This window comes from Gigantopelta aegis, chromosome 14 (assembly GCF_016097555.1).
Source record: "Gigantopelta aegis isolate Gae_Host chromosome 14, Gae_host_genome, whole genome shotgun sequence".
Classification (NCBI taxonomy): Eukaryota; Metazoa; Mollusca; class Gastropoda; order Neomphalida; family Peltospiridae; genus Gigantopelta; species Gigantopelta aegis.
The window spans coordinates 8,657,020-8,675,787 of record NC_054712.1 but is presented as its reverse complement, the minus strand read 5'-3'; the positions used below and the strand labels follow the sequence as shown (position 1 = coordinate 8,675,787).

At 35.3% G+C, this 18,768-nt stretch overlaps 1 protein-coding gene across 4 annotated transcripts in view; it reads left to right on the top strand.

Annotated features, from left to right (window-relative positions):
• LOC121388646 (RNA-binding protein fusilli-like) overlaps positions 1 to 18,768 on the top strand; it is an 85,757-nt gene that overhangs the window by 48,927 nt on the left and 18,062 nt on the right. For all 4 annotated transcript variants that reach the window (XM_041520080.1, XM_041520079.1, XM_041520081.1 and 1 more), the window contains exons 5-11: positions 1,672 to 1,726; positions 5,042 to 5,152; positions 5,824 to 5,999; positions 6,961 to 7,055; positions 8,248 to 8,463; positions 16,444 to 16,698; positions 17,970 to 18,201. In XM_041520080.1, the coding sequence (XP_041376014.1) occupies positions 1,672 to 1,726; positions 5,042 to 5,152; positions 5,824 to 5,999; positions 6,961 to 7,055; positions 8,248 to 8,463; positions 16,444 to 16,698; positions 17,970 to 18,201 (1,140 nt within the window). The remainder of the gene's footprint in view (positions 1 to 1,671; positions 1,727 to 5,041; positions 5,153 to 5,823; positions 6,000 to 6,960; positions 7,056 to 8,247; positions 8,464 to 16,443; positions 16,699 to 17,969; positions 18,202 to 18,768) is intronic.

Genomic DNA, 18,768 nt, shown 5'->3' with positions numbered 1-18,768 from the left:
ATACGGTGTCGGTGTAAATACCTACCGGTATGTTTGTACTTCCGGTTTTGAACAGCGTTAACAGAGTGTCGTGCGTTCATTCATGGAGATAACAGCGACATACATTTGATAAACGAGTGTGTGACATACTGTTCGCCCATACTAGTGTCGTAGTGCTTCACCTGTTTGGATTTTATTTGTTTACCGATTATAATCATTGCAAGTCGGCAGTCAGGTAAGCTAGTTTTACTATTTTACGGGTACCGTTTCATGATACATTTTTCGTGATCATAGGGGGCGCTTATATTAGAGGGGGCGCTACAAATAGGAACAATACGGTATTTGTGAATGTATCCAGGCTGTCAATTTATCAGGATTTCATGCTTCTGTAAATCTCACATTATGGGTCAGAAGCAGAGGATTATGAGTTGAAATAGCAGAATATTTACAATAGATTACATAATCTTTATGATTGTGACAGAATCCTAAATTATGTTGTTGTTTTAAAATCCCCAATTCAATGATTGGTATGCCTTTGCTTTAGAAGTGCCATTCTTCTCTAGTTGGAGATATCCCCTATGTTACTGTGACCAGATTATCTTTCTTTTAATACACCCCCACCCTTGCATCCCCACAGCCTCACAGCCACACCCCTTTATTTTTGACTAAGTACAGCCCTACCTCTTGTACAACAGACCGCACCATTTAAGGGTAACTGTCACTCTCAACCCCAAATCATCCCCTCGGACTAGTTCAAGAAGAGTAAATCTGAGCTCCCAATAAGTAGCATGTGAATTTATATGGTTTTAATACTGTAATATCTAAAATGGCTCCCCCTAATGAAAACTAGGCGTTAAATTAAAATTGGCCAAGTCGGGTTTTTTTAAGTACATGTATGGCTAGTGAATTTTTAAGCTCTATGGCAAATGAATATTAAAAAAATTCCTGAACCCCTGGTTAGGGGGGGACAATTAATTACTCCCCTCCTTTTTTATGTAAAGGTCTGGTATAACTTGGGTGGGCATCTAGTGAACAGGAAAAATGACACACACTACATACTTTACATTTATTGTTGTGAAGCGTAGTGTGGGGACATCACAAGCTTATTGGGAGAACAGGATTTGTTACCTCCTGTTGTTAATGTATACAGGTTTAAGTTTAGTCGCTTCATTGATCCCACAACATGTTGTGTTAATGTTGTTGTGAAATGGATAATGAATGCCCAGATTAAAAGCAAAGAGATTATTAACGTGGATCCTTGCACCAATTCGACATGTCTAAAATAGTATGGAGTTATTTAATCTAAAAATAGAATATGCAAGTAATTCAATTGGAAAAAAACTGACTATAATTTGATCAGTTTTGAAATCATTATGGGTTTCTTTTCATTCTTTCTTTTCATTCTTTTTTTTTTGTTGGGAGTGAGGGTGTTTTTTGTTTTTCATTTGGTGCTTTGCTTTGAAAGGTGTACATGCAACACAAACACAAACACAACACAGAATGTATATCATTTTATTTTTAATTAAAGCCACTGAACCTAGTTTTTAGACAGTGCAAAATATTTTTGGACAACATTTTGCTGAAATTATGAATTCTGGCAAATCTTTGGTTGTCCTGGTGTTCAATGTTGCGAAAGATTAATTTTACACAAAATGAGTCTGTGGCTTTATGTACTTTTTTTATTTTTTTTAGGAAATGTATTTCTTGAGCCTGAGATTATTAATGAACGCTTGGAACCGGGAATATGGTGAGACATTTCTACTATTTTATATACTAGAAGATTCTGATAATAGTATAGCTTATAAATGCTTGGAACCGGGAATATGGTGAGACATTTCTACTATTTTATATACTAGAAGATACTGATAATAGTATAGCTTATGAATGCTTGGAACCGGAAATATGGTGAGACATTTCTACTATTTTATATACTAGAAGATACTGATAATAGTATAGCTTATGAACGCTTGGAACCGGGAATATGGTGAGACATTTCTACTATTTTATATACTAGAAGATTCTGATAATAGTATAGCTTATGGTGTCATAGTGCTAGACCTGGGTGAGCTAAGAATTTTGCTAAATTATCTATTGAACTTATTTTTTAATAAAATATCTCTTATTATTTCACCAAATTAAAATAAAATTTGCCAGTTGTTTTTGAAACTCCTGATTGGTGAATTTTGCAAGTGCCAGTCAACTCGGTGCCAAAACCTCCCCCCCCCCCACCCCCCACCCCACAAAAAAAAAACCTATTATATACAGGATATAAATCATTCAATGATTATCAAAGCACACCATGAATAGAATAAAATATAAATGTTTTTAATATATAACCCCTTCACCCACTGCAAAAACAAATAAATAATAATAATCTAAAACAGTTCAAGCATGAAAATATATATCACATAATTCTAGAAATTGTAGGGCTAATTTTTAGGCTGTTCTTCAAAAATATTTCTTAGAATTTGAATCTTCACTTGGACTGCTTGTACTCATCTCTCATTCATTCGTTAAAGCAAATTTAAAACCAAAAGTGGTTGGTCTTTTCTGCAACTGTTTTTAGCACAGATACTATTATTAGCAAAAACCAGTGATGTCTGTCATAAACTTTAGAAAACATCAAATTTCTTTATTAATATCTATAATTTGCAACATCCATTAAAGGGACATTCCTGAGTTTGCTGCAGTTTTTAAGATTTTATTGACTAACGGAGACATTTTAACGATTGTAATTAACTATCAAATATGTTTCGGCATAAAATATTAGTGTCTGTGTACTAAACATGTTTCTGATCGTTCTAATATTTGTACTAGGTTAAATTTCATTTTATTTCCTAAAAAAGATTTGTTCATACATACGAAATTATTTGAAGACAAAATCCAGTTTGGGCTTCTTACAAATATTAAGATGATCAGAAACACATTGAATATACAGACACTGATATTCTAAACAAGAAAATATATTTAATATGTAAGTTTAATTGTAAAAATATTTTATTAGTCAGAAACATCTCACAATGCAGCAAACTCAGGAATGTCCTTTTTAACCTTTGTTTAAAGTTCTTTTCTGTTACTGCTGGCAATTAGCTGCGACAATCGGTAATTCCATGGATATTGCTGTGGTGTTTTCAATTTTATCACAGCATTTATTTTGGCCATGGAACTATCCCTTTATCACTTTTCCTCATAATTTATTTTGACAATACTGACAAATTAAATTCCTCTCTTGCACATTAACTGCAAAACTGCCATGGAGACTTATTTTGTTGTTGGTTAATTTTATTTTTTTGGGTAACTTTTTTCATAATTGCTAGGGTTTTATTAAATGTATGTTGTATTGTTTAAAAAAAATCAGGGTTGTATGTATGATAGTATATCAAATCTATACATTATTGAATCATGGAAGTCCTGGAATATACAGCTTGAGCGTAACCAAGAAAATGTTTCGTAATGATTACCAGTAACTGAACCTGAAGCTGCCATGGTTTCGTACTATGGATGTTGAACTGCGATAACGTCAGAGAGAACATTTTATTAAAACTGTTTTCATATAAATCAATATGCACACCACTACACCTGTTGCACGAGGCCGGCCCGACTCGTATGGATTTTGTTATTACACATCCGGGACGTTATCGAACGGAAGGATATCACACATCGCGTGGATTATATCTTTATTGTACAGCTACTGAACAGAGAACATTATAGGCCCATACCACGGGTTTCATTGAAGCCAGGAAACCAAGCTTTCATTAAAACATGTTTAATTAAATTAAAGGAACCATTAGGGTCACTATTAATTGGTGTGAGTTTTATTAATAATGGCATTTTTTTTATTTCGCGGAAAATGAGTCAATGTTATAGGCCTAAAGTAATTTTATTGCAATATTGTTGCAGTTCTAACTCCCAATTCATTCTAGTTTGGAATTTGTTTAAGTGCAGTATTAGAGCCTAATTCACAAAGCTCTCTTAGGCTCTGCTAGACAACAAAGCATCCTCTTTGCAAGTCTTTTTGCATTGCACTGCGATATCGCAAACTTGTGAGAGTTTAGTGAAGTAGGTCTTTGGCAATTCAGTCCATCCCATTTGCAAGCCTTTTTATTTTTAAGAAAGGATAAAAAGAACTACTATATTAGTACATAGTTTTTTAATATTTATTTTAAAAATAACTGTATTAATTTTGTTTATAGTCTAATAATACATAGTTCACTAAAGAAGTGTATACAAATATAAAAAATATGTTCATATAAGAAAAAAGCAAACAAAATTAATGATTTTTAACATATATTTTAGCATGGCATTGCCATTAACATTGTTATTCATCTAGGCTATACACTACTACTGTAGCATAAATAATATATCTATAGCGTATAATAAAACACAACTATAATTGTACAAAGTGGACTGAATTTACAAAACGTTTTTTGCCTTACATGCAGGTAACTACATGCATTTGCAATGTTTAAAAACCTGCTTTTAAGAAAAACGGGCTTTGTTAATTCAATCGTGTATGTTTACATATGTAAAAGAAGCGTGTGACTGCTGGAATGAAGTAAATCTTGTTATGATGATATTCCTTGTAGTAAATAGTTTAATACCCGTCTGTTGCCATCATTTGGTTGTAATTAATTAGACTAATATTCCTTGTAGTAAATAGTTTAATACCCGTCTGTTGCCATCATTTGGTTGTAATTAATTAGACTAATATTCCTTGTAGTAAATAGTTTAATACCCGTCTGTTGCCATCATTTGGTTGTAATTAATTAGACTAATATTCCTTGTAGTAAATAGTTTAATACCCTTCTGTTGCCATCATTTGGTTGTAATTAATTAGACTAATATTCCTTGTAGTAAATAGTTTAATACCCATCTGTTGCCATCATTTGGTTGTAATTAATTAGACTAATATTCCTTGTAGTAAATAGTTTAATACCCATCTGTTGCCATCATTTGGTTGTAATTAATTAGACTAATATTTACAGATGCATTTAAAACTTACTGGATTCTTGCTTCTGTTGATATTATTATTTAAAGTAAGTTGTCCCATTTTCTATTGCAGCAGTAAAAATGAGTATGTTGATGACAATTCTGTAGTCAGGTCACGAGGGTTACCATGGCAATCGTCAGACCAAGATATCGCCAGATTTTTCAAAGGACTCAATATTGCCAAGTAAGTTTAATTAACAGTAATATACTTAGTATACGGTTTTGTATATAATTAGTTGTAAAAGTTGAGCATAAGTGCAGTATCATGAGGATTTGCAAACAGCATTTTAATGATTTATCAAATTTATTATGTTTAAGCCAGTATTCAGCTGGATTTGTCATTTACATAATTTCGGTCCCTTTCTAAACTCTTTTCCCATTTGTTCATCAGTATTTTTAAAACTAAAATGTAGATTTTACTGTAGGACATCTTTTGTTAGAGAAAGTAGACATAGAACTGGAATTTATTTTGGCTTAAATATATGTACATACTAAAAATTGCATATATCAACTCATTTAATTTTTAACTTATTTCCATGCTTATATCCAAAGTTCAAGCACACGTGTGAATATATTTTTACGCATATTATTTGATGACCTAAAGCTATAAAAGAAATTGAGAGTAATTACTGCTTGCAATTGTTTCTTGGACTTTGTTTTGTACAGATGTATGACTTAGGTTGCTATTGTACTACTGGGTTTTTAAAAGTTTAATTTGCCTTTATTTTTGGTCACAGGTCACATTGTATCAATATGTTTTGATGTTACCAGGGTTGGTTGATATTGTATTACTGTTATTTGAATTAGCCATTATCTTGGTTCACGTGGTATCAGTATTGTTTTTGATGTTTTCAGGGGCGGCGTTGCATTGTGTCTGAGTCCTCAGGGGCGTAGAAACGGTGAGGCCCTTGTGAGGTTCGAATCTAATGAACACCGCGATCTTGCCCTTCGACGCCACAAACACCATATTGGTCAGCGGTATATTGAAGTTTACAAGGCAACAGGCAAAGACTTCGTAAATGTCGCTGGTGGTATGTTGTTCTTTAAATTGTATTTTTTATTATAATTGTGTTAATAAACTCCATTGTGACTCTACAAGGAATGAAGAATAAACTCTTCATATTACTAGAGGGCGGGGCGTAGCCGAGTGGTAGAGCACTCGCTTGATGCACAGTTGGTTTGGGACGTAGCCGAGTGGTAGAGCACCCGCTTGATGCACAGTTGGTTTGGGACGTAGCCGAGTGGTAGAGCACTCGCTTGATGCACAGTTGGTGTGGGACGTAGCCGAGTGGTAGAGCACTCGCTTGATGCACAGTTGGTTTGGGACGTAGCCGAGTGGTAGAGCACTCGCTTGATGCACAGTTGGTTTGGGACGTAGCCGAGTGGTAGAGCACTCGCTTGATGCACAGTTGGTTTGGGACGTAGCCGAGTGGTAGAGCACTCGCTTGATGCACAGTTGGTTTGGGATCAATGCCCGTCGGTGGGCCCATTGGGCTATTTCTCATTCAAGCCAGTGCACCACAACTGGTATATCAAAGGTTATGGTATGTGCTACCCTGCCTGTGGGGTGGTGCATATGAAAGATCCCACACTACTAATGGAAACATGTAGTGGGTTTCCTCACTGACTATATGCTGAAATTACCAAATGTTTGACATCCAATAGCCGATGATTAATAAATCAATGTGCTCTAATGGTGTCATTAAACAAAAACAAACTTCTCTTTTTTCATTTAAGAAGAAATTAGTAGGATAAGCTAACAGAAATAATAATTAATAAAATGGTAAGACAGACTTGCATAATCAAACTAAAATGGTTGCATTTTCATTTTAAAGTTCAAAGAAACAAAAGAAATGGTGTATAGTCTTTATTACTACTATCATTAAGCAGATTGTACATTGTGAGCAGCATTTGCTGTCTGCACCCTGTTAATTTCAAGCCCTGCTGTATGTAAATTATATATTTACACAAATTGCATATTTCTGTTTACAGGAAGTAACTCTGAAGCTCAAGCCTTCCTGTCACGAGGCGGTCAGGTTATTATACGCATGCGTGGTCTGCCGTTCACAGCTACGTCACAGCAAGTGGTTAGTATTTTAGCACAAAAACACAAAGAGCAAAGCCGAGATATAAATTAGAAATATTGGTTGGAGAAGACTGAAATTTTAGTTGGAAAAACAAAACTGATTTTGTATATATAATATTAAAAAAAAAAAAATTAATTAGATATTTCATAAACATGAAGCATGAATGACATGATTTCAAATTACTGTTAAGATGCTGTTTGGACGCTGAGAATGTAAAATATTTTTAGTAATTTTTGCACTTTTCACCTTGTAAGACTTAATAATAGCCATAAATGTCCTATAGTCATATTCTACTTACCTAGGGTAAGCACAACCAATATGTACACAACCTGAGCCTTATCTTATACTGCAGAAAATTGTCTCCCTTGCCGGATGTGCTACATTAACATCTGCACATGGGTAGACCCATGACCTCATTCTCATTTCCTGCAGTCCTTGTTGACAGTAGTGTTTTGTTGAAAGCTCCAGTTCATTTACATCTAATACATAAATAATTTTGCTTAACAAATTTTCTAAGTTTTTATGGATACAACCCCTTTCAAAAGGCCTTGGTGATGCCCAGAGAATACAATTAATAAATCTATTGGACTCAGGTCAGAGGAAGCTGCTGTTATTTTAATGAGCTACATGTTAACATTAGGATCTGTATTTTCAAAGTCCACACCGAGTTTTGGAAACAGATTTTATTTTATTCCGTTACCTCTGAACATAATTATTATACAATGGAGAAAGAAATTTAACAATATTTATTGGACAATTAGAAATGCAACACTGTTTTGTATTTGTTCTGACTTTCAGCAAGCCTCTAAACTAACAGCTATGGGGCTAGGCCCGTGTTGCCTAGCAACAAGGTAAGTCTTTGGAACAGGCTAGTAATACAGATGTTGGCGTGTGGTAACTTGTGTTTGGTTGGTCGCATCCAGGGGTATTAACGGTCCAATCAAATTGCAGGTTTTTGGAAGGTGCAGGGCGGTTGCTGGCTACTTCTCAGTTTTAATTATCTTTTTTCTTCCAGCCTGGTCTTTCCATTCACTGGTTTATAATAATTTTCTATTACATATATATATATAATTTTTTTGGTCACTTTTTTTTTAAAATCACCATATATAGTTTTTTGGGGACCCGGCTGCATGTTGGGGTGTTGTCTGTGTGATTTAATAGCCATTGCTATTCCGTGTGTTTGCGCTTACAGCTAGAGTTCTTTGCAAGAGAACCTAATTCCTGCGACGTGCTCGACGGAGAGGACGGGACCCTCTTCGTCCACTACCCGGACGGCAGGTCGACTGGTGACGCCTTTGTGCTATTTGCGTCCGAGGAGGAGGCTAATAAGGGGCTGAAAAAACACCGGGATACAATGGGCGCCCGATATATTGAGCTTTTTAAGAGCACGACGGCAGAGGTGCAACAGGTAGTTAACTCACTCTACTAATCGGCACATCCGGCAGACAGGTGCACCTCAGCCCGACATTTAGAAATATATATATATATATATATATATACTGAACATCAAAAGAAACGCAAATATTATTTTAGTTTTGTTTAAGTTTATTTAAAATTATTCCGTTTAAATACCATTCGTTTTTGTTCTATTAAAAAGATCAGTCATGTAATCGACATGTTTTCTTCATTGTAAAACAAACAAAAAAAATATTTCGTTTGAATTCCATTAGTTTTTGTATCCATTAAAAAGTTCAATGAACATTTTAGGTCCATTTTGACAGTCTTATTTACAGAATTAATTGTATCATGAAAAAAATATATATTAAAATATTTGCAGAAGAAATGCAAATATTAATTTAGTTTCTTCAATTTAAAAAAAAAAAAAATATTCAGTTAATTCCATTAGTTATTGTATCCATTAAAAAGATCAATGAACATTTTAGGTCCATTTTGACAGTCTTATTTACTGAACTAATTTTATCATTAAAAAAAATTATATATTAAAATATTAGCTTTTTTTTGTTGTTCAGTTAATATTGTATCTCTCTAGTAGATGGGCTATGCTGACTCTTCACCTGAATATTCATGACCTCTTTGACTGTATTGACAATGACACGTAATGAATATATCTCTCTTTGTATATGACATGCTGGAATCGTTAAATGTGATTATGACATATTGCATTATACTAAACATGACTCTTTGTGCAGTCAGACTTTTGACTACAGGGCACATGACCTTTTGGACTGTTGGAAATGGCTAACTTACTTCAGTGAATATGACCAGCTTGATTACGAATGGTTGACATTCAGTAGCCGATGACCAATAAATCAATGTGCATTAGTGGTGGTCATCAAACAAAAGAATCTTTACTTTTAGGACTGCTTGACTTAAGACTTAATACTTAGCTTATTAATAATACTGGCTTACAATGTACCACTAACAAATATGACTTGGTAGAGATCACAGGCGACGATGTAACACAGGCACTGCTTGTTTCTGGAGCTGGTCCAGATGACTTAGTGATGACTGGACAATGTAAAACAGACACTGATTGTTTCTGGAGCTGGTCTAGATGACCTAGTGATGACGGGACAATGTAAAACAGACATTGACTGTTTCTGGAGCTGGTCTAGATGACCTAGTGATGACTGGACAATGTAAAACAGACACTGATTGTTTCTGGAGCTGGTCTAGATGACCTAGTGATGACGGGACAATGTAAAACAGACATTGACTGTTTCTGGAGCTGGTCTAGATGACCTAGTGATGACTGGACAATGTAAAAGAGACACTGATTGTTTCTGGAGCTGGTCTAGATGACCTAGTGATGACGGGACAATGTAAAACACACTGATTGTTTCTGGAGCTGGTCCAGATAACCTAATGATGTCAGAGGACAATGTAAAACACACTGATTGTTTCTGGAGCTGGTCCAGATGACCTAGTGATGACGGGACAATGTAAAACAGACACTGATTGTTTCTGGAGCTGGTCTAGATGACTTAGTGATGACGGGACAATGTAAAACAGACACTGATTGTTTCTGGAGCTGGTCTAGATGACCTAGTGATGACGGGACAATGTAAAACAGGCACTGACTGTTTCTGGAGCTGGTCCAGATGACCTAATGATGTCAGAGGACAATGTAAAACACACTGATTGTTTCTGGAGCTGGTCCAGATGACCTAATGATGTCAGAGGACAATGTAAAACAGACACTGATTGTTTCTGGAGCTGGTCTAGATGACCTAGTGATGACGGGACAATGTAAAACAGACACTGACTGTTTCTGGAGCTGGTCCAGATGACCTAATGATGACAGAGGACTATGTAAAGCAAGGACTAACTGCCACAGAGAACTGTTTATGGAAATGATAGAGGAGGATCTAAAGATGAAAATAGGACAATGTAAAGCATACACTGGCTGTTTCTGGAACTTTTTCAGTAGCACTTGAGGATGACGAAAGACAATGTAAAGTAGATACTGACTGTTATAGACAACTGTTCCCGGTACTGGTTCAGGTTGATTTAGAGATGACCAAGGACAATGTAAAGTAGACACCGACTGTAAGAGATACCTATTACAGACGACTGTTTCCTGATACTGGTTCAGGTTAACCTTGAGATGACAGAGGACTGTAAAACAGACACTGACTGTCAGACTGTTTCTGGAATTGGTTGAGAAGGACTTTAGAGGATAATGTAAAACAAACATTGGCTGTCGAAGACAAATGTTTCTGTAACAAGTTCAGGAGGACATAGAGGAAATAGAAGATAGTATGTAGCAGACACTGATCACCAGAGGTGACTGTTCCTGGACAAATGACTTAGTGATGACAAAGGACATTGTAAACAGACACTGACTTCCAGCGCCAACTGTTTCTGTAACGAGTTCAGTAGGACCCAAAGATGACAGAGGACAAAGTAAAGCATACACTGACTGCCAGAGATGACCGTTTCTGTAACTAGATGAGGAGGACATAGAGACTAAAAAGGACAATGTAAAGTAGACACTGACTGTCAGAGATGACCGTTTCTGTAACGAGATGAGGAGGACATAGATACTAAAAAGGACAATGTAAAGTAGACACTGACTGTCAGAGATGACCGTTTCTGTAACGAGATGAGGAGGACATAGAGACTAAAAAGGACAATGTAAAGTAGACACTGACTGTCAGAGATGACCATTTCTGTAACGAGATGAGGAGGACATAGAGACTAAAAAGGACAATGTAAAGTAGACACTGACTGTCAGAGATGACCGTTTCTGTAACGAGATGAGGAGGACATAGAGACTAAAAAGGACAATGTAAAGTAGACACTGACTGTCAGAGATGACCGTTTCTGTAACGAGATGAGGAGGACATAGAAACTAAAAAGGGCAATGTAAAGTAGACACTGACTGTCAGAGATGACCGTTTCTGTAACTGGTTGAGGAGGACATAGAGACTAAAAAGGACAATGTAAAGTAGACACTGACTGTCAGAGATGACTGTTTCTGTAACTAGATGAGGAGGACATAGAGACTAAAAAGGACAATGTAAAGTAGACACTGACTGTCAGAGATGACTGTTTCTGTAACTGGTTGAGGAGGACATAGAGACTAAAAAGGACAATGTAAAGTAGACACTGACTGTCAGAGATGACTGTTTCTGTAACTGGTTGAGGAGCACCTCCTGTTGATGATGCTGCCAAACACTCTCTGCCTTACTAAGAGATCAGCAGTAACACAGCATGACTTGTATACTATACACTGGTATATATATTCCATGGGGCGTCTTGGGCTTCGTACTCTGAATAACTTCTTTAGTGCAGGGCTGATTTGCACATCAATTAAAGCTAAATCATCCAGGAAGAAACTTTCTGTTGTAATAATATCAGTTCTGAATTACTCAAATAACTTCTGCATATTAATGGCAACTAAATCGTCCAGTTAGGAACTTTTCAATATAAATATCAGTTTTGAATTACTCAAATAACTTCTGCACATTAATACTAACTAAATCGTCCAGTTAGGAACTTTCTAATATAATATAACCAGTTTTCAGTTAAAGAAGCAATGCATTTAAAATATTTTAAGTCGATTATTTTAACTAAATAAAAAAAAACTTAATATAGGGTGTTATATTAAACAAAATTAAATTTAGGTTAGTTGCTTTTATTCAGAGAACATATTTTAACAAAATGTAATTTAGGGTCAATTATTTTAGAATTAATAAATATAATAATTTTTAAATGTTTTTCTCATTTATCATATAGTTCAGATATTTATTTTACAAAATAATTTATTAGTGCTTGTATTTATTTTGGTACCGGGGGTGCCTGGTATACCAATGGCCATGGTATGTGCTGTCCAACCTTTGGAGAAAGTGCATATAATAGACACCTTGCTACTAATGGAAAAATGTAGCAAGTTTTCTCTGAAAACTGTCGGATTTACAAAATATTTGTCATCAAATAGCTGAAGATTAATTCATCTATGTGCTCTAGTGGTGTCGTTAAACAAACTTATTGTAGTACAATTGATCATGGTTGTGGTTGGTGTTATGTACAACTACTACATCTGTTATTTTTAATGACTAAACTTAAATATTAAATATGTTTTCTTATTTAGAATACAATTGTCTAAATATTCAGTGTGTTTCTGGTCATACTAAAGTTTGCAGTAGCTCAAACTGGATTTTAACTCTCAATTAGTTTGTATGTATGAAAACATATATACATTTGTATTAGGAAATAAAACGAGTACACACACACACACTTTTCAGATATTTTGCTTTATATTTGCTTTATAATAGTGTAAAAGTGTGTAAATATAAAAGTGTGCCCCACCCCTTTTGCTTTTTGGCACCTTCCTACACCACTGGAGTAAGCTACCTGTACTGCAAATATTGGGATGATTAGAAACACACCAAATATATAGGCACTAATATTCGAAGAAAGAAAATTTAATATGCATTTTTAATTGTTAAAAAAGGGCTCTATTTGTCGGAAACATCTCAACAAAGGCAACAAATTCAGGACAGTCCTTTTAACATTAAAGTAAACAAAGTAATTAATTAATGTTTCTTTGTATACAAATATATTTATAAATAGGCTACTACGTAATAATAACTTCAAATATTTATTTATCTTTAAAATGTTCTTCAATAACATTTTGCAGTGTTAATAACTAAACTGTACTCAGGTTTTTTTTTTCAAACTGTTTCAAATTATTATTATTATTATTATTATTATCATTATTATTATCCGGTGTGCTTCACCTGCTGGTTTTAGTATCTTCCTCTTGGTGTGGTGGTGATCAGGGGAGGTTACTCCTACATGTTTTTGGTTTTGGGTGTATTTGATTGCAGGCGAGCTAAAACGTGGAATTAGCTCCTGATCTAAGACCATGCTGCCTAACTCTCAGTAGTGGTGCACTCTGGATAACCCGTAAGTAGGTAACTCTCTGTATAACTGTAGGTTGTATGATGATGGGATGTAACTCCGAGAGCCAAAATCACAAAACAATCTTAACTTTAATATTTTTGGTTAACAGTCGTGTGTCTATGTGTGCCTATTGTATATAGCTTTTAAAATGGTACTTGATAAAAACATTTATATAAAAAAAACTTAAGTGAAATGTTTTTTTTTTTTAAAACCCATTAAATTGTGAAAATCTAAAGGAAAATGTAGTTGTAATTCATTTAAAATTTGATTAAAATTTTGTATTTTTGTAACTGTTAATGTCATAAAATTTCCCCCATATATTAAAAAAACAATCCTTTGTTTTGATGGTTTTATGGAGAAAGGCTGTAAAATGTTCAAATGATTATATGAGGAGATAATAAATGTTATTTATTGCATTTACATTAGGAACCAGTCTGTTTAGCATTTCTCTTACACAAGGGACATAACTGTAAATACTAGTAATACAACCAAATTGTTTCCCTTGAATTAAAAAGTGTAAAGGGAAAGAACTGCTAGTATTACTATTAAAAATTAGTGTTGTTTAACGACACCACTAGAGCACATTGATTTATTAATCACTGACTATTGGATGTTGAACATTTAGTCATTTTGACATTATAGTCTTAGAGAGGAAACCTACATTTTCCCACTAGTAGCAAGGGATCTTTTATATACCCCATCCCACAGACAGGATAGCACATACCACGGCCTTTGATATACCAGTCTTATTATGGGCGTAGAATTGCCATCAGTAGAATAAATAAAATTCTGCAAAGAAGCAAACTTTTCTTGATGGAACAATTCACATATTGTGTACCATTTAGGCAAACTAAAAATTATTTCAATTCTACAATTATCTTTTTAGATACTTTTTTAAATTAGGAATTTTTTTTTTTTTTTTTTTTAATATTAATTAGCTCATTTATAAAAAGAAATAACTGTTTTGGCATACTGCTGTTCTAGATCTATTCACTTTTCTTTTTAAAAAAAAAAAATAGAAAAAAAGAAGCAATTTTCACTTATTCCAGATATCATTATACTGGTTTCATCTTAGCTCAGTTGCCCATTAATACTTACAAACTAGCATAATGATATAATCTCTGACATTATTGTGTAAAATCTTGAGTGCTATAATTTGATGTGTGAACCACCAACATGCCAAAAAGGAGAACTCACAATGTCTGCATTGTAAATGTTCAGTTCCCAGCAATTGATCTCTCCAATTATGTTGGAAATGTTTCTCACCAGACTTTGCAAATAGACTACACATCAATGTCAAATATAGGTTATGGTGTCCTCATTCTTTAATTGATGATTAAGTTTAATATTCATGTAATTACTCTTGTTTTAGTTAAATTATATATGTTATATTTCTACAAAAATTCATTACATTAAACACTCTGTGTCTGCTGGTCTCTTTACTCTTTAACAGTTTTAATGGATCTCTGTGTGTGTTTATGTTATAGTTTTAATGGTTGTGTGTGTGTTTCTGTTATAGTTTTAATGGATCTGTGTGTGTGTGTGTTTCTGTTATAGTTTTAATGGTTCAGTGTGTGTTTCTGTTACTGTGTTTGTTATAGTTTTAATGGTTCAGTGTGTGTTTCTGTTACTGTGTTTGTTATAGTTTTAATGGTTCAGTGTGTGTTTCTGTTACTGTGTTTGTTATAGTTTTAATGGTTCAGTGTGTGTTTCTGTTACTGTGTTTGTTATAGTTTTAATGGTTCTGTGTGTGTCTTTATTACACTGTTGTTTTGTTTTGTATATAGTTCTAACATGGGACTTGAGATTTTGGGACTTTAAATTGTTGCGATAATAAAAGCAAATAGGCATCAGAAGATACTGGAATTGGGGGTGGGTAGGGAGTGGGGGACAGTTACTAATTCACTTATCAATGGGGGAGCAGCTCTCATATTTTGGGTTGCTCATCATCAGAGTTGGGGTGGGGGGGAGCAGCGCCCTCAATAGTTTAAGAAGTAGCAGGCTACAACAGTGATGATAGCAGGGGGCAAAGCGGGGGGTCTGGGGGCCCTCCCCGAGAAACATTTGAAAAATCAAATTTCGATGTGAACTAATCGCGTTCAAGACAAATAAACAACTATTTTGGCACCTTGTTTGGATCCCTTTTGTAGGAGACTTTATTAAAGAAGAGAAAGCACTTTTTTTTTTACCATCAACGAAAAGTGGGTGGCGGCAAAAGCTGTTTTGGGCGGCGATTTGCCGCCGGAGACCGGGTACTTTTGAGGGCTCTGGGGGAGGGGCAGTAATGTTCATGACTTCTGACATTTGTATAATATTGTGTAGCAACATCAAAATGATAAATCTTGAGTTATTTAGACGTTATTATATCATGAGATAATACAAACATTTGATTTAGGTCAGTGGTCATCCTAATTAGCAGCCACATGCCTTAAGATGTTAACATAATATTCTAACTCATTTAATAAAGTACAAAACTAAATGTTTTATGGAGCCACTTGCTTTAAGAGGACAATTTAATACTTGTCCATATCATCTACTATAATACAAAGTGACATTCATTAATTAAGCAATCATATAGGCTCACACCTATACAAATACATTAAGACTTCATTTTGGTATGGTTTTTTAATTGCCATTAAATTTCAATGTTTTGGGATTTTTTCGGTGGGGGGGTTTATATCTTTTTTTTATTCTCTTAACACCATATTATATATATTACAGGGTGCCGAGTTTAAAATTATTGTTAGTCCGTCCCACAGTGAACACATTTTTTTATACTATGAAATTTACTACAAGTTATTTATTTCTAAGTTGATTGTTTTCTACATGACACACAAAAATAGTATATTTTTGTTATTTCCAAAACACTTTTTCTTATCTTTTTATGTCAGACCAAACTGAAGTTATTTACAAAAAATATTTGTGTAGGAGCATGGGACGACTATAAGTTGTCATATTGTTCATATCAATTGCCCATAATAAAGAAGTTAAACATGTGCCCTGTCATTGAATCCAGGTGCTAAATCGCAGCATGGACCCGCGGAACCCAGAACAGCCGGACGGACAGCTACCGCTGATTGCCTCCCTTCCCCAGCAGACAGCTCAGGTTCCCATAATTCCACAAAATCTGATCACGAGCGGGACGCGCAAGGACTGCATCCGGTTACGCAATATCCCTGCCGGGGCACAGGTGACGGATATTCTGACGTTCCTGGGGGAGTATTCACAGTTCATCGTGTATCAGGGTGTTCACATGGTCTACACAGCCCAGGTACAGTCACGTAACATTGTCTACATATCTTCATTGATTAACACTTTTGGTCTTGGGAGCAGAGGGTAGTAATGAAACTCTTTAGAGTTGAATAGCCTGTAGTTGTTTGTTGCTTATTCAGTTGGGTTTTTTTTATAGTTGGGGGGGGGGGGGGGGGGGGGGGTTTAAGATTAAATACGTAAGAAATTTGTAAACATATAATTAAAATGACAGGGTTATTTTTGTTGTTCATCATCATCTGAGGCGGGACATAGCCCAGTGGTACAGCGCTCGCTCGATGCACGGTCGGTGTGGGATCGATCCCCGTCGGTGGGCCCATTGGGCTATTTCTCATTCCAGAAAGTGCACCATGACTGGTATATCAAAGGTCGTGGTATGTGCTACCCTGTCTGTGGGATGGTGCATATAAAAGATCCCTTGCTGCTAATTGAAAAGAGTAGTCCATGAAGTGGTGACAGCGGGTTTCCTCTCTCAATATCTGTGTGGTCATTAACCATATGCCAGACACCATATAACCGTAAATAAAATGTGTTGAGTGCATCATTAAATAAAACATTTCCTTCCTTCCTTCCTCATCATTTTTACACATGGGATTGATCCGCATCGGTGGGCCCAATAGGCTATTTCTTGTTCTAGCCAATGCACCAAAGAAAGAAAGAAAGGAATGTTTTATTTAACGACGCACTCAACACATTTTAGTTACAGTTATATGGCGTCAGACATATGGTTAAGGACCACACAGATGTTGAGAGGAAACCCGCTGTCGCCACTACATGGGCTACTCTTTCCGATTAGCAGCAAGGGATCTTTTATTTGCACTTCCCACAGGCAGGATAGCACAAACCATGGTCTTTGTTGAACCAGTTATGGATCACTGGTCGTTGCAAGTGGTTTACACCTACCCATTGAGCCTTGCGGAGCACTCACTCAGGGTTTGGAGTCGGTATTTGGATTAAAAATCCCATGCCTCGACTGGGATCCGAACCCAGTACCTACCAGCCTGTAGACCGATGGCCTAACCACTACGCCACCGAGGCCGGTAACCAATGCACCACGACTGGTATATAAAAGGCCATGGTTTGTGTTATCCTGTCTGGTGCAAATAAAAGATCCCTTGCTACTAATGAAAAACTTTAGCTTTCCTCTCTAAGACTGTATTTTAAAATGATAAAATGTTTGAAATCCAATTGCCGATGATTAATAAATCAATGTGCTCTTGTGGTGTCGTAGGTAATGTTTGAATTTTTTTTTTGAATTTTTTTATTATACAGGGTGAGCCGTCAGGTGAAGCCTTCATACAAATGGACACCGAGGAATCTTCTACTCATACGACCCTGAACAGACATCGACGACAGATGGTCTTCGCCAACAAGAAACGAATCATTGACGTCATCCAGTGTTCGGGCGACGATATGAGCCTCGTTTTGACGAGTGGGATGCCTGTAACACAGCTACCACAGCCAGGCCCCGCCCCTACCATTCAGAGACCAATCCTAACGCCAGGTACGTGAATTCTATTAATTAACATAAACACTTGAATGGTCAGTCACTATCTCGGTGTGCAAGTTAAGAAATGTTTTCATTAAATTCAACTAATTACATTTTATTATGAAATTGTATGCGGTTCTTATGTGTAATATTTGTAAAATATATTTTATTGTTATTTTGTTTTCTACATGAGCTTGTTCATTGTTTGTATGTAATCAAGATTTTGGAAGCAGTTCACAATTTTGGTCATAATAACTCTTGTTTGAAATATAACATTTATTGAAGATATGTATTTACTTCTCTTTTTTAAATTTACCTATATTTGAACTGATATAAAGTTATTTTTAAGTTACTTTATGTGAACATTTTAGAAAGAGCATTTGTTTACTAAAATATTTTTTAGTTTTTTTGTTATCCACATTTTATCATAATCTGTTTTTCTGAAGGTGGTTGTTTTGGGGTGTTTTTGTTCAACAAATCTAGAAGTACAGTTATTGTCGAAACATATCTGCATGGTATGATTTTATTCACCAACAATATTAACTTGTTACCCAGTAGGCCATGGGATAATGGTTGACCATT